The 15,988-nt window shown below is 49.0% G+C and overlaps 1 protein-coding gene across 4 annotated transcripts in view; it reads left to right on the top strand.

Moving 5' to 3' along the window:
* The first annotated feature begins 2,021 nt into the window (after window positions 1-2,021).
* Window positions 2,022-15,988, top strand: part of plppr2a (phospholipid phosphatase related 2a) — a 28,693-nt gene continuing 14,726 nt past the window's right edge. For 3 of the 4 annotated variants that reach the window (XM_064315661.1, XM_064315662.1, XM_064315663.1), the window contains exons 1-2: window positions 2,023-2,665; window positions 5,865-5,967. In XM_064315661.1, the coding sequence (XP_064171731.1) occupies window positions 5,902-5,967 (66 nt within the window). In that variant the 5' untranslated portion in view covers window positions 2,023-2,665; window positions 5,865-5,901. Of the gene's footprint in view, window positions 2,666-5,864; window positions 5,968-15,988 lie in introns of all 4 variants that reach the window. The other variant, XM_064315660.1, reaches the window with a different exon arrangement.

A 15,988-nucleotide genomic window follows, 5' to 3' on the forward strand; every position in this document is an offset into this window, starting at 1 on the left:
ACCCGGCCCTGTCTGTATGTCTGTAGCACCTGACCCTGTCTATATGTCTGTAGCGCCTGACCCTGTCTGTATGTCTGTAGCACCCAACCCTGTCTGTATGTCTGTAGCACCTGACCCTGTCTGTATGTCTGTAGCACCTGACCCTGTCTGTATGTCTGTAGATATCAGATGAAGGCAAAGCACTAAAGACACAGGACCCCTGAGACCGGAGCCCAGTGACCCTCTAAACCGTAGCGTAGCAGCGCAGTAATCAGCCAATCCTGAGCTCCCCGCTGCATTTCACAACCGCGGGGCTGGGGAAACGTTTGCTCTGCTGATACAGGAGAGAACATTCTCAGGTCAATTTCTCTTTAAGGTGTGGAAACTGAGCGAGTGTGTGCCTGTGTGAGTGTGTGTGCCTGTGTGTGTGTGTGTGCGTGTGTGTGTGTGTGTGTGCGTGTGTGTGCGTGTGTGTGCGTGTGTGTGTGTGTGCGCGCCTGTATGTGTGTGCGTGCGTTTGCACATGCGAGTGCGAGTATGTGTTATAAAAAATATAGAAAGTACAACTATTGTATTATTATTATTATTATTATTACCAATAGTAGTAAAAGTGGTAGTAGTATTGGTGTTATTATTTTTTTATTAGTAGTTGTAGTATTGTTGTTGTTATTATTATCAGTAGTAGTTGTAGTATTGTTATTATTGTTATTAGTAGTCGTAGTCTGTACAGAAATGCTCTCACTGTGCTTCCCCGGGTCCTGATAAGCACGCCGTTTGTTTTATATCGGACTCTTATGTGGGTCACTGTGGGGGCGCAGAGCTGTCAGCTGGCTCTCCGTAATGTCCCAGTGTTAATAATGAATTACAGGGGGAGGGGAGATAAACGCAGAATAAAGATATGCCCCCCCCCCCCCCAGCCCCCCAACCCCCCACCCCACGCTCCGATGCCCCGGGCGAGCAGCTCTTAAAAAGACCCCTACCCTACATATGGCTCGCACAGGCAATTTTATGGACTACACATATTAACGGCTTTGAGGATGATGGTTTCATTATTTATTTATTTATTTTTTGCCTTGTAGTGTTAATTCTGTTTTTATTTCTTTGTGTTATGTGCGCTCGTTTATGCAGATGTCACACGGTCGGGTCTCCCTTGAGAAAGAGAGATGACACATCTCCGGTGGCTTATTCCTGGGCTCATTAAGGTAAATAATTATAAAACACACCTTTACTCTATTAGGATTGGACCACTTGGGTTGACACAGTACTGCAAATCATGTTCTGGATTGCGAGGGAAATAACAGAAATGAATTATATATGTTATATAATGTTGTGACATTGTTAGTAAATTATGAATTGACTTACATGCTGTGCCACAGACGTCTTTACTGGAATGTTGTTCACGCTTGTGCAGTAGGTTGTTATTTCTATGGTGTTATTTCTGCTACAGTCTCTTCTTTTCCCACATTTTCATTTTGGTGAGCACTTGGGGTGCCATGCAAACAAAGCACTACATAATTAACGTGATCCTTTTTTTATTGTTATTATCAAGTCCTCACCAAACAAGTCAGTGCATCTTTCTTTTGAAAAGAAATGCCAACTAGCTCAAATTGCAAGCAAGACAATGCATGCAATCATGCAAGCAAACAAGTGAAAGTATTTTGGTGTACATACAGTATATTTATATCCGTAGTTTGGGTGGCGTGTATTAAAATCCACAGTTTTGGCACCGTTTACGGCAACACCTGCCGTACGCACACACACCTCGGCGCGTCGATCACAGGGGCTGGCTTTGCGTGGGTTGACCCGGGCTGACGGGCACGCAGTCAGTTTTTTTTGTTTTGTTTTTGTTTGTTTTTTTTGTGTGTGTGTGTCATTACATTCCCAGCAGGAGCCCCGCGTGCTCAAACCCACCTGAGCTCACGGGCTAGCGTTAACGTCCGCTCGGCCTCACGCGCTCACCCCATTCGCCGAGGGGTGCAGGAAAAAAAAAAAAAAAAAAGGCACGCTTCCAATACAAATGCGCTGCTCTCTTCTTCTCTGACAACCACGCACTCCCTCTCTCTCCCTCTCTCTCTCTTGCTCCCTCCCTCCCTCTCGTTCCGTCTCCTCCACAGCTGTACTGGAAAGCATCACTGAAGACAGAAATTTCCGCCACTTAATTAATTAGCTGCATCTAGCGATTTGCGCACCGCCAAGGGGGATATTAGGGAGAGAGAGAGAGAGAGCGCGCTCAGTACGTTGCCACGGCGAAGAGAGCAGGAGGAGGGAAGACGGAAAGGAGATTTATGTTTATTTATTTTGCCGCGCGGCGATTCGAGTGTGTGTGTGTCCACACACAGGCTCTGTGGGCTGGAGCTGTGGAGCAGGCAAAAAGAAATAAAGGAGGGAAAAGGAGGATCGCTGTGACTGAAACAGAGGGAGAGAGAGAGAGACAGTGAGACAGAGGGAGAGAGAGACAGTGAGACAGAGGAAGAGAGAGAGAGACAGAGGGAGATAGAGAGAGGGAGCAGAGCCGGAGGAGCGGAGCGTAAACAGCGGCCGCTGAGGGAGGGACCCCGCCGCAGATCCGTTCGCGGCGCTAGCAGAAGGCACGGCCGCCGTCTCCCCGTCGACGCTTCCCGCCGCGCGGCATGGCTCTCCTGTAGCGGTCTGAGCGTCTGAGCCCACGGCAGCGCAGCGGTCTGAGGTAAGAGGCGTGCAGCGCTCGGTCCGGTTCGGCTCGCTTCAGCGGAAACCTGGCTAACGTGGTGGGGGGGCTGCTCTGTTTGTGAGGCTGACGGGGTGCTGGTGGAGGGTGTGTGTGAGGGGGCTGGTACAGGGGTTTGGTGTGTGTGGGGGTTGGTAGAGGGGTTTGGTGTGTGAGGGTGAGGGGTTGGTAGAGGGGTTTGGGGTGTGTGGGTTTAGGGGTGCTGGGTGAGGGGGTTTGGTGTGTGAGGGGGTGCTGGGTGAGGGAGTTTGGTGTGTGAGGGTGTGTGTGTATGCTCTGAGGAGGTGTGTCTGGGGGTGTGTGCTCTGGAGGTGGGTGTGCTCTGAGTGTGTGCTCTAGGGGTGACTGTGCTCTGGGGTGTGCTCTGGGGATGTGTGTGCTGTGGGGGGGATGTGTGTGCTGCATGGTGTGTATGTGCTTTGGGATTGTGTGTATGCTCTGGAGGGGGGGGGGAGTGTGTCTGGGGGGGGGGTCTGGGGTGTGCTTGGGGGGGGGTAAAGGGGTGTGGTTTTGTTGGGGTGTGCGGTGAGGGTAAAGGGCATGTCCGTGTCAGACGGAGCTCCACTGTGTGGCGGTGCATGTGCTGTAAAAATAGCCCTGTGTGGACTTCAGTGATCCAGATCTCTCTGTCCAATTAGTGCACTGCCCTGGGGCTCTACAGGGGCCAGGCTGTGGACACATGCCAGCTTTGTGCATCATTTTTTACTGTGGAGTGGGAGTGGGGTATGGTCGGGATGGGGATGCGGTGTGGGGGTGGGAGTGGGAGTGGGGTGTGGATGTGGGAGTGGGAGTGGGGTGGTCGGATGGGATGGGGATGGGGTGGGGTGGGAGTGGGAGTGGGTGTGGATGTGGATGTGGGAGTGGGGTGGGGTGGGAGTGGGATGGTGTGGTGGGATGGGTTGGGTGTGGGGGTGGGAGTGGGTGGGATGGGGTGGAGGGGGTGGGGTGCAGTAGTGGGGTGTGTGAAGTTGAGGTTTGGGTTTTCTTTTCGATATCCATGTGATGCGGCTGTGCATCTTTATCTGTCATTTCTTGGGTTATCTGTTTGTCTGTGATTGGGCTGGGATGGTCGCAGGTTAGAGGATTGTGTGGTTGTGTGTCCAGTTGGATCAGTGAGAGAGGGTTGGAGGAATGGTGGGTCGAGTTAGTGGGTTGTGTGATTTGATGTGCGTTTTCAGGTGGGGATGCAGTACAGTGGGTGTTTAAGATTCAGTCTTTTTTTTTTATCTACATTATCCTCTCTCTCCTTACCTTTTCCTGGCCTTTCCTTTTCTTTCTGCGTTTGCCCTGAGACCTTCAGCCAGGTTCAACAAGCAGACTTCTCTCTTCCAGTCGTCCATAAAGCGAGGCATAATCGACAATGATTTTTCAGCCTTTAAAAACAGTGCATTTATTTATGCCACTGAGACATGAAAGTTGTCTCAGAGAAACATGCACACTTGTTTTCCCCTGACTTGAAGGTTTCAGATGCAATTTCCTCTGCATAGTTATGTGTGTAAGTGGTAATAATAAACTGAACTGAAAAATATGTGGTTATGTCAGCCTGATAGTCCCCCCTGATAGTGCCCCCCCCTCGATAGTCCCCCCCCCAATAGTCCCCTGTCTGATAGTCCAGCCTGATAGTCCCCCGTCTGACAGTCCCCCATAGTCTCATCCCCGATAGTCCCCATAGTCCCACCGATAGTCCCACCCGATAGTCTTCCCATCCCCTGATAGTCCCATCCCGATAGTCCTCCTCGATAGTCCCCCCTGATAGTCCCATCCCCGATATACCTCCTCGATAGTCCTCCGCTCGATAGTCTCCCCTGATAGTCCCATCCCCGATAGTCCTCCTCGATAGTCCCCCCTGATAGTCCCATCCCCGATAGTCCTCCTCGATAGTCCCCCGCTCGATAGTCTCCCCTGGTAGTCCTGTGCCCGATAGTCCCCCCGGCTGATAGGCCCACACCTCTCTCTTAGCTTACTTAATGCAGTTGCCTGGCTCGTCCTTCTCTCCTCTCCCTCAGCGGTCTTAGTGGGACGGCCCCCGTGGGACAGGTGATTTTTGTAATGACGCCTCTTGCACTCTCTCTGGCTGGACTCTCGCAAGCTGATGTGAGGCCTCGCGAGTCAGAGAGAGAGAGAAGGAGAGAGAGCGCGTGCGTGCGTCCGTGCGTGCGTACACACACACACACTCCCTCAGACTGGCCTCAGCAAAAAATAAAAAAGGGCTCTACCACCCCCCCCCAGCACCACCGCCTCACCCCCGTCTTTCTGGGATGCTCAAAGGCGAGTTCCGTGGCTTATTCATCACCCTCTCCGTGCTCCTCTTTCTGACCGTGTCGGGAAGACGGGTGAAAGCTTTCCAAAAGGCCAGCTGGACCAATCCGGAAAGCGGCACCGTTCCACCGACGCATCGGAAAACAGACGCCTCCTCCTCGACGGAGGCCCGTGACTGTGGGGGCGGGATTTATAATTGATTGGAGGATTCCTGGATTGAGCGGCGGTTCCCGTGGCGACAGTGAGATTTCCGCCTCCTCCGTAGCTCCGGTGTCGCAAGGGGCTCTGGAATCTGGTTTGTTTTGCCGACCTGTCCGACCCACGTGGGAAGGAACCTCGCCAGTCTCATAACGGGAGTTTTGTTTACAGAGCTGCGCACTTCCGGATTAGGACGACTTTCACAATTTCTCTGCTGTGTTGTTTTCCCCAGTCTGGGCTGCGTTTGGGCTGTTTGTGTGTCCCCAGGCAACTCAGTCTTTCTCTGAGCTGTCCTACAGTACATGCTGTTCAGGGAAGTCCTGGCAACATGATTTCACTTGGGGGTGTAGTTGTGTTTGCTGAAGGACCAGGTGATCCTCTTAGCCGTGGTTCACAACACAGTCATCCTCTGGGCTGTTCTTCTGTGTGTTTCAAAACAGTCATTCTCTGGGCTGTTCTTCTGTGTATTTCAGAACAGTCATTCCCTGGGCTGTTCTGTGAATTTCAGAACAGTCTTTCTCTGGGATGCTCCTCTGTGGATTTCTGAACAGTCCTTCTCTGGGCTGTTCCTCTGTGTATTTCAGAACAGTCATGCGATGAGCTGGGGTTCTTTGTGTTTACAGATCGGGTCGCCCGCTGAGCTGTGGGTCTGCGCGGTTCTCTGTGTTTCAGCATCAGCCTGTGTCTGAGCTGTTGTTCTCTCCGGTTCTGTGCGTTTTAGGAGTGAAGAAAAGCCGAAGGAACGCGGAACCTGAAAAATGGCGGACGAGAAGGTCGGAGTGAAGAGCAGCAGCAGCATCGTTCCCTGCTTCCTGTTCGTGGAGGTGAGTTCCTGTGGGCTGCATGTTAAAACCACATATGAAAGGTCTTCCTTCGACTCCACTCTACGAGAGCTTAGCTCTAGTCTAGCGCTGGTGTGTGCAGAAGCAGGCTGCTGACGCGTGTTTCGGAGGGGAACCACGGGACGGCTGTCTGCGCTCTCGAATCAGCGGCAAATTTTGCATAAGAACGCGGCTGCGGTTTCAGAAAGTTAGGCGTTCCAAATCTGGGTGGGAAATGGACACGCTCAGCCCTACATTGGGCGTCAAATTAAAAAAAAAAAAAAGAATAAAAACATCTTCTCCAATTCCATACCTGACCATTTGAATGTATACATATATATGTATGTATATATATATATATATGTATATATATATATATATATATATATATATATATATATATATATATATACACTCACCGGCCACTTCATTAGGTGACAGGAGTGGCACCCGGGGCGTGGTGGTCTGCTGCTGTAGCCAGTCTGCTTCAGGGTTTCTTCCCCATTCTGAAGCTTGGTTTGAGCTTCAGCAGGTCGTCTTGACCATGTCTACATGCCTAAATGCATTGAGTTGCTGCCACATGATTGGCTGATTATATATTTTTATTAGATGTATTAACGATCAGTTGAACAGGTGTACCTAATGTAGTGGCCGGTGAGTATGTGTATATATATATATATATATATATATAGTGGCAAGCAAGGAAGCAAAGAGCTCCTAAACAGGGAATGTGAACTGGACCTAGTCTCTCACTGTACAGCACGTACGAGGTAGAATGGCCCCTCCTTGTTCTTCAGAACTATTCCTGGGGATCCCCCCTGCCCAGCATGATTGCTGCCGTATTCTGCTTTCATATCGTTTAGGTTGTTACCGTGCCGACTGCTCCATAGCGCCTTCTGCAGTCTGTTGAAAGTAAAATAATTATTCTGCCATGGGAAGTCCATTTTTTGGTCACAGGCCCTCCTCTCCACGGTGCTCCCTTGCGTTCCCACGCCTCTCCAAAAATGGTGATTAAAGGGCACCCTGGTGATCATTAATCCCCCTAATAAGACTGCCCAGACTGTGCTGTGTTCTCTCTCATTCCTTAGACAGACTGTGCTATGTCCGCACACCCGCTCCTAAAACACACATCCTCCTAGAACCCCCGCTCCTAAAACACACACCCTCCTAAAACTCGTCCTCCTAAAACACCACACACCCTCCTAAAACCCCCCCTCCTAAAACACACGCCCTCCTAAAACCCCCCCTCCTAAAACACACGCCCTCCTAAAACTCGCCCTCCTAAAACACACGCCCTCCTAAAACACCACACACCCTCCTAAAACACACCCTCCTAAAACACACACCCTCCTAAAACACACGCCCTCCTAAAACTCGCCCTCCTAAAACACGCCCTTCTAAATGGTGACATCAGCAGGTACGTACTGCACGTGTGCGGCTAGTGACTGTGCAGTCGTACTGAATTATTCCCGAGCCACCCCTAGTTGCGTTTATATCCTCGAGGGGTTCACAGGAGAACGACTGACTGAGCGCCACTGACTAATTTTGCGTCTGGATCACCTCCGTGGTTTCTGTGGATACGGAGAGACAGGGCAGTCTTTTGCTGACTCTGCTTTTTTTTTTTTTTAAAGCAGTGCGATTATGGCCAGTCACCATCCTCAGATCGCCCCTCGATTGTGAGGAATTATGTCGCCGTTTACAATGGCTCTCCTCCACACGGAGGTTCCGCACGGCCCTCGAGAAACAGTAAAGCATTTCCTCTTAAAGGGACACACACTTAAAGGGCGACATAGCTCAGGAGGTAAGGCCGATTGTCTGGCAGTCTGGCAGAGGGTTGCTGGTTCAAACCCCGCCCTGGGCATGTCGAAGTGTCCTTGAGCAAGACACCTAACCCCTAACCCCCAACTGCTCTGGCGAATGAGAGGCATCAATTGTAAAGCGCTTTGGATAAAAGCGCTATATAAATGCAGTCCATTTACATTTTACCATTTACACAGCTTTCCGGGTTTTTTGATGATGTCACAGTTCCGGTGTTGAGTGGCTGAGGCGGTTTTCCTGTGCAATGGCAGATATGTTAGATTTTTTACAGACAGTTTCTGACAACCTGCCTGCTTGCTGCAACAGTGAACCTTCAGAGGCTGTACGTGTGTATTTTACCCAATTATTCTCCAAAAAATGATGTTTGTTTTTATTCTGGGTTAGCATTCGTTCCCATGGCGCACGTAACCTGAGGCCACTGTTCTCAAGGAAAGAACATACTTGCGTGATATAAAAACAGATATTTATACTTGTGAATAAATGCTACAAAATGACTGTGTTTATATGTGCTGCCCCTGAAAACTGGAAATAGTCGTGTTCAAGCTGCTTTGGAATTACCTGAAGTGCATTTATGTATTTTTTTGTTGCATTACACCTCCACGAATGCCCCCTAGCCATCATAAAGCTCTCGGGCCTTCACTCCTGTGAACGTCTAAAGTATCCTTCATCACGCAAACACCAACTGTGTGGGCCAACAGGAAACGTACAATAACGTTTGAGAATACCGCGCACACTGTACCGCAGCGTTTCCCAACCGGCATGCTGTCAGGCGAGGTCAGGTGTGTCGTGTGAAAAATCATTTTTTAATGTTGGTAATGGTGTTTATTTTTTATGCTTTTGAGAGCGGTGTGGCGTGAGATTCTGTAAATTTGGAAAGTGTGCCGCGGAAGGAAAGAGGTTGGGAAACGCTGCTGTACATGTTGAATATTAAGGGGATGAATATTATCTTGGGGTATGGAGAATACCATGCATTCTTCATATTCTTTATGAAGAATGCATGGTATTGAAGTGAATATATATTTTGTTCAATTATTATAAATAATCAGTTTATTTTATTTATACTTTGTTTTTGAATAAGTGGCCATTTGTTTGTATTTATGTCTGTTAAGCACAATGTATATGAGATGCACTGACAATGATGACTGTTACAGTATTATGTGGGATATTCTAATTCTTTTAAGTGCCTGAGGGTAGTCTTCATTTTAAACAGGTGCCATCCTAGACTGTTACAGTTTAAGCCTTTAGTCTTTTGATGGGAATCATGTGTACCCCACAAGAGGGCGCCGTTGAAGTTTTTTGCGCTGGTTACCCTTGCATTATAATATGACATAATTACCAGCAGATGTTGCTGTTGCACTTTGCAAATTTAAATGCGTGTTCTGTTCACTTACACAATTCAGTCACCAGCTCCGGAGTGATGCGCTACACCATATTATTTCACGATGTATTCAGGTACAGTGGATATATGAGTTAAAAGGGTCAAAAAAGAGAAAGAAACCAGAATCCTTTGTTACTGTTACTTGAGAGGACGCCAACATTATTATTATTATTATTATTATTATTATTATTATTATTATTATTATTATTAATAATACACACACTCACACTCTGAAATGCATGCACACACACACACACACACACACACACAATCCCACAGTCAGGGTGTTATGTGAAAGCACATGCTGTCCGCTTTTTCACTTTTCTCACTGAAGGAGCTGGTATTAATGCAGAGTTTTACCTCCTCCACCTTCACCATCTGCACCTGTTCCCTGGCCTTTGATCTCCAGCCTCTCCTCCTCCCTCTCCTTTCCCTTCCTCGCTCCTCCCTCTCCTCCTCCCTGCCCTCCTCCCTCTCCCTTCCCCTCTTCCCTCCCCTCCTCTCCTCCCTCCCTCCCCTCCTCTCCTCTCTTCCCCTCCTCCCTCCCTCCTCCCTCTCCTCCTCTCCTCCCTGGTCTCCTGTCATGTCGGCCGTGCTCAGTAGAGCATGGCTGATGGACCCAGACTGGGCAGCAGCAGGAACACTAATGGGGCCGAATGTGTCTGAAGTACTCCTGGGCCCCCGGCGCCAGAAAAACACAAAACTGCTTTTTGGAGAGGGGGGGCGCTGGGGGTGGTGTAGCGGGAGGGCACTGCAGGTGGTGTAGTGGGGCGGGCGCTGGGAGTGGTGTAGCGGGAGGGCACTGCAGGTGGTGTAGTGGGGCGGGCACTGGAGTGGTGTAGCGGGAGGGCACTGCAGGTGGTGTAGTGTGTGGGGGGGCGCTGGAGGTGGTGTTGGGATGCTGGAGGGGGTGGTGTAAGGGGGGGGGGGATCCTGCCTGTGGTGTAGTGGGAGGGCACTACAGGTGGTGGGGGTGGTGTTGGGATGCTGGAGGGGTGGCCCTGGGGGTGGAGTAGGGGTGCTGGGGGTGGAATAAGAGCTAGATTAAAGTAATCATGCAAAAATAGCATGTACACAAATGTGAATTTACCAACCCATTATCCTGGCATGGGCTGTTCTCAGAATGCAGCTATAGGGACCATCATGCAATATTCAGTCAAATGACTGGAGGAAAGGCAGTCAGCAAACCTGGGGGTCGGGTGGAGGGTGTTTGGAGGGAGAAGGAGGTGAGAGTGGATGGTGGAGAGGTGGAGAGAAGAAAGGGAGACAGATGGATGGAAAAGAAGCAATGGGATGATACTGAGGAAGAGGGGAGAGGTCAAAAATGGGAATAACGGAAACCTGCTAAGAGACAAAAAAAAGCTGAAATAACAGAAAATAGGTCAGTACATGGACTGAAGTTAAACGGCTGAACGGACTTTGTGTTGCTAGGCAGCCGCGTGTTTGAATTTGACAGCGTGCCCTTTTTCTTTAAAGGTGAACAGCAAACTTAAGACGTTTGTTGCCATAAAATTTTCCTTAACCAAAAATGGATACCAGGGTTATGCTAATTCCATCGCGTCTGTATTGGTGCCTGTTCAGTGAGGCTCCAGGAGGGTTGCCATGGTGAGCAATTTCCCGCAATTTCCCATGAACTCCGGCGCTGACGCGGTAGATGGCGAGAATGGGGCGGCGTGACTCAGACCGTAGGGGGCGCTGTTTGTCATTGTCGCGGGTGGTAAAGGCAGCCCACAGCCCAGGCCGCGCTGACTGAACGAAGCCGCTTTGCTGCGCTGCAGGAACAGGAAGTGCTTTCTTTCACACCGGAGCGCCTCGTACCCACGGAGGCTCGTCTTTCCCAGAAGCCCTAAAAAATGTTAAATGAGGAACAGGAATGTCAAGAGCTGCCACCTACCGGCTGGCCTCTCACAAAACAGTTCAGAATGTTTAGAGCAGGGCTGCCCAGCCCTGCTCCTGGAGATTTACCATCCTGTAGGTTTTCACTCCAGCCCTGACAAAGCATACCTCATAATTATGAATAATTTTTTTATGTTATTGGGTCTTGCCCCTGTATAAGATGACAGGAGGCTTGAGCCCTGTGTAAGATGACAGGATGTGTGTCCCCTGCGTAAGATGGCGGGAGGCTTGTCCCTGTGTAAGATGACAGGATGTGTGTCCCTGCGTAAGATGGCGGGAGGCTTGTCCCTGTGTAAGATGACAGGATGTGTGTCCCTGCATAAGATGGCTGGAGGCTTGTCCCTGTGTAAGATGACAGGATGTGTGTCCCCTGCGTAAGATGGCGGGAGGCTTGTCCCTGTGTAAGATGACAGGAGTGTGTTCCCTGCGTAAGATGGCGGGAGGCTTGTCCCTGTGTAAGATGACAGGATGTGTGTCCCCTGCGTAAGATGGCGGGAGGCTTGTCCCTGTGTAAGATGACAGGATGTGTGTCCCCTGCGTAAGATGGCAGGAAGCTTGTCCCTGTGTAAGATGACAGGATGTGTGTCCCCTGCGTAAGATGGCGGGAGGCTTGTCCCTGTGTAAGATGACAGGATGTGTGTCCCTGCGTAAGATGGCGGGAGGCTTGTCCCTGTGTAAGATGACAGGATGTGTGTCCCCTGCGTAAGATGGCAGGAGGCTTGTCCCTGTGTAAGATGGTTGGGAGTCTTGTCCCTGCGTAAGATGGCAGGAGGCTTGTCCCTGTGTAAGATGGTGGGGGTCTTGTCCCTGCGCAAGATGGCGGGAGGCTTGTCCATGTCTCTCCTTGCAGGTGTGGCAGTGCCAGCTGTATTGCTGGATAGGTGCTAATGAGCTGCTGTCGTGTTTTCTCCTTCATGGGGATATTTATGCAAAAGGGAACAGCACGAGCTTTGCATGGAAGCAGAGGACACTGTGGAGACTGGCCATCTGCCTTTGTTTTAAACACAGCCTGCAATGATGCTCAGTCCTGTCTTTACTGGAATACAACACACAGACACACACACACACACACACAGAGCTCAAGTTCTATCCCTAAATGACACAAAAATCTATGGCCCAGGGGTGCATTAGTGACCAATACTTGTGGCAATTAATTCTGTTTGTTAATCTAAGGAACTTTACGGCTAACCGTGTAATGTTGTGTGTAATACGGTGAGCTGTCAGTCCTGGCATTTAAGCTGTTCGTCGTGTTGCTCAATCCCTGCATTTCCAGAACACAGGGAAACACCGTTCCGTTGCCATGACAACGCTCGTTTGTGTGCTCTGAATTCTAAATGAATGGCAGCCCAGATGACCACGCTCCTCTCTTCTGCTCTTGCTCGCAGTGTTGAAGGGCTAACAGACAGAACACTGGACTGCATCTGGAAACACGTATTTTGCCATCTCATTCATTTTGTACAGATACGTAAGACAGCAATTAATTGATGCAATGTCTATGTTTTATTTTTATTTCTACTGAATATAGTGACCATCTTACTTTCACCCCAAAACACAGGCACACACACACACACACACATGCACGCACACATACACGTGCCTACAAACACACACACACACACACAAACATGCACACTGACATGTGCACACACACACACACACACAAACATGCACACACACGCACACACACACACACACACACACACACACACATACACGCACACATAAACGTGCACACACACACACACACACATACACACACTGTGAGTAAAACACGGAGGAGGTACCAGGCCCTCTGTTGTGGGGCTGTTGAGTGGTGGCAGCGTGCCAGCGTTCTCAGTCCCATGAGCGGGCATGAGGTGCCCGTGTGGCAGACGAGCGGGGTCAGCAAATTAAGGGTTCGGGCTGAAAAAATTCACCTGAAAATGGCATAATGGCACCTGGCAGCCATAACACAAACACCCAGAGTGTGATGCATGCAATGCCCTCCTTTATGTGACAGAGCTCCAAAAAGACAAATTAGCACTTTAGACATGATTGGGGAGACCTCTGCTCCTGCTCAAATGGAGAGGCGTGTGTACACCTGCATTTTGTGCTCCTGATGACTTTTCGTTATCTTTTAAATTTCCTAACCACGCAACGCGCCTTTTTGTTCCCAAATACATTTTATTTACTGTCGTTTTGGAATTGTTTTGGAACTCTTGCCTTGCATTGTAAGGGCTAATAACCACGGCCAACCAGCAAGTGCATTGGCAACATCACTAAAGCACTAAATGCTAGTTAACTGCTAGCTCTTTCAGATGGCGTCAAGCAGGATATAAATTTGCCAGATTTTTTTACCGTTATTCTGAAAGACTCACGGTGGCTTTCACAAAGCGGCGCAGTCACTGTAAACGGCCTATGGGAACTGCGGGAGCGTGGGAACCATAAGAGGCGAGGCCCGGGGGGAGGGCGGGGAGGTGTAAACGCGTGACGCACTTCCTGGCTCCGGACGTCACACCTTTTTTTTTTTTCGTTCGGCCTCGGCTGAGCGTGAAATCGTTGGAACCCGAGGTTTGAGTCAGTCTATCTTCCGGGCCGCTCCGGAGGAGGGTGGAATGTTCCGGCTTACTCAAAGGGGATGAGTGGGCTATGAGTGTAAACTAGTCGAGAGTCGCAAAAACAAATAAATAAATAAAATAATTTTTAGAGCTTCCGTGGGTGACTAGCCTTCCTGGTTCCGGAACACTCCAACCTACAGAAGTCACCCCGCAGCACTCCAAGACAACGTCTTGGTTTTTCCATTTTATTCGTTTTTTTTTTTTTTAATTCAGTAAATTTTAAAATAAAAATGAAAGCTTTTTTTTTGTTTTGGCTGAAGCTTTTCCCCAAGTGCTTTGGCTGGAAAAACTGAACGTTTGGTGCTGGCTGTGTTTTCATTTGAAGATCTTTTCGAAAGAAAACTTACCTGAGATAATGCAGAATGTAGATTCATAATAAGCATCCATAATAAATGGATTCACAGTAACCCTGGGTTTGGTACTGCAGGCTGTCTTTATGGGTATAACATGTACCATGTTACCTGAAGAAATATGAGAAAAATTATGCTAAGTTGTTGTTGGTTCGGATGCTGCAGTTTTCCTGCTGGTGGTGAATGCAGACCATTGTACTTTGAAATCGGCTTCCTTTGCTGTCCAAAAAACACAGAAACCATAAAAAGACCCATTTATGGCAAGTAAAGGCTGTGAGGATGAGGATGGCTCCCACTCACCACCCCCTCTCCTCCCCTCTTCACCTAACGCTGACAAAAAAACACATTTTCACCATGACAACCATACTTTCAAAAATGGAGAAAGGAGAGATACATTTTGGATGGTGTGAGAGAGTGTGCTAGTGTGTGCGCGTGTGTGTGAGTGAGAGAGAGAAAGAGTGTATGAGAGATAGAGAGGGAGCGGAGGAGAGAGGGACAGAGAGAGATGGGGGAAAGAGACGGCGGGAGAGAGGGACAGAGAGAGGGGGGAGAGTGGGAGAGAGAGAGAGAGGGAGGGAGAGAGAGAGAGAAAGAAAGAGGGAGAGAGAGAGAGAAAGAGTGTGTGTGTGTGAGAGATGGACAGAGAGAGGGGGGAGAAAGGGAGAGACAGACAGAGAGAGGGAGGGAGAGAGAGATGCTGTTAGTGATGATGACTGAAGATGTAGCTGAGTGAATTGTAAGTGAAGGGAAGAGAGAGAGGAGGTGGTAGCCGTGGCGATTAATACCCAGAGCAGGGGGCAGGGGCAGGAGGAGAGGGGTGGAGCTGCTGTTTGCCAGATCTGCACAGATAAAGAGCACCCCCCTCTTTATCCAGTAACATTTGTGTTCCTTTATTAAAAACGATGGCAAATATTCACAGGGTAATAAAACATTTTATTCAGAATTAATAAACAACATATTATTGCACAAAATCCTTATGATACAAGTACAGATTAGTACTTTTAAAACATGTTGTGTGTACTTATTAAAGGAATATATGTGCTTATACTGTTTAAGGAATATAGTATGTTATGTGAAATGAATTGTATCTTGTAGCCTACCAATTTGGTTCACACACACACTACATTACAGGCCAGAGCGACTTGCATATTATTTACATAGTGTTTACATTTACATTGCATCCATTTATACAGCTGGATCTATACTGAACCAATGCAGGTTAAGTACCTTGCTCAAGGGTACAACGGCTTTGTCCTACCTGGGAATTGAACCTGTGATTTTTAGGTTACAGGACCAGCTCTTTACCCATTATACTGCACGTACGCACACACGTACGCACGCAGACACACACACACATACACACACACATACACAGACACACACACACGCACACGCACAGACACACACACACACACGCGCGCACACACACACAGACACACACACACACGCCTGTTTCACAGGCATGTCTTCCAAATGTACAGCTACAGCTTTTTGGCAGTAGATTCATGTGCCAGCACAGTTATAGAGTCCTCTCTTTCTCTTTCTTCCATCTTTCTCTCTCTCCATCTCTCTTACCCTTTCTCCCTTCTTTTCTCTTGCTCTCTCTCCCTCTATTGCTCACCCTAGCTCACTCTCCCTCTTTTTCTCACCCTAGCACTATCTCCCTCTCTTTTTCACTATAGCTCTCTCTCCCTCTCTTTCTCATCCTGGCTCTCTCTCCCTCTCTTTCTCACCCTAGCTCACTCTCTCTCTCTCTCTCTGCCATCTCTATTCTTCATTTTCCTCCTTACCGCCTGTCCGGATTTACATATTTTACTCTACCCCCCTCCACTCCCCTCCTCTCTTCTCTGCTCTCCTCTCCTCTCAGTCTGCGTTTCTTTCCCACTGAGTGGCCAGCGCATCTCTCCCCTCCACACATCCCACGGATTCTCTCTCTTTCTCTCTCTCTCTCCCTCCATCCCTCCTGCTCTCTCTCTCTCTCCCCT

Source organism: Anguilla rostrata, chromosome 17 (assembly GCF_018555375.3).
Source record: "Anguilla rostrata isolate EN2019 chromosome 17, ASM1855537v3, whole genome shotgun sequence".
NCBI classification, from domain to species: Eukaryota; Metazoa; Chordata; class Actinopteri; order Anguilliformes; family Anguillidae; genus Anguilla; species Anguilla rostrata.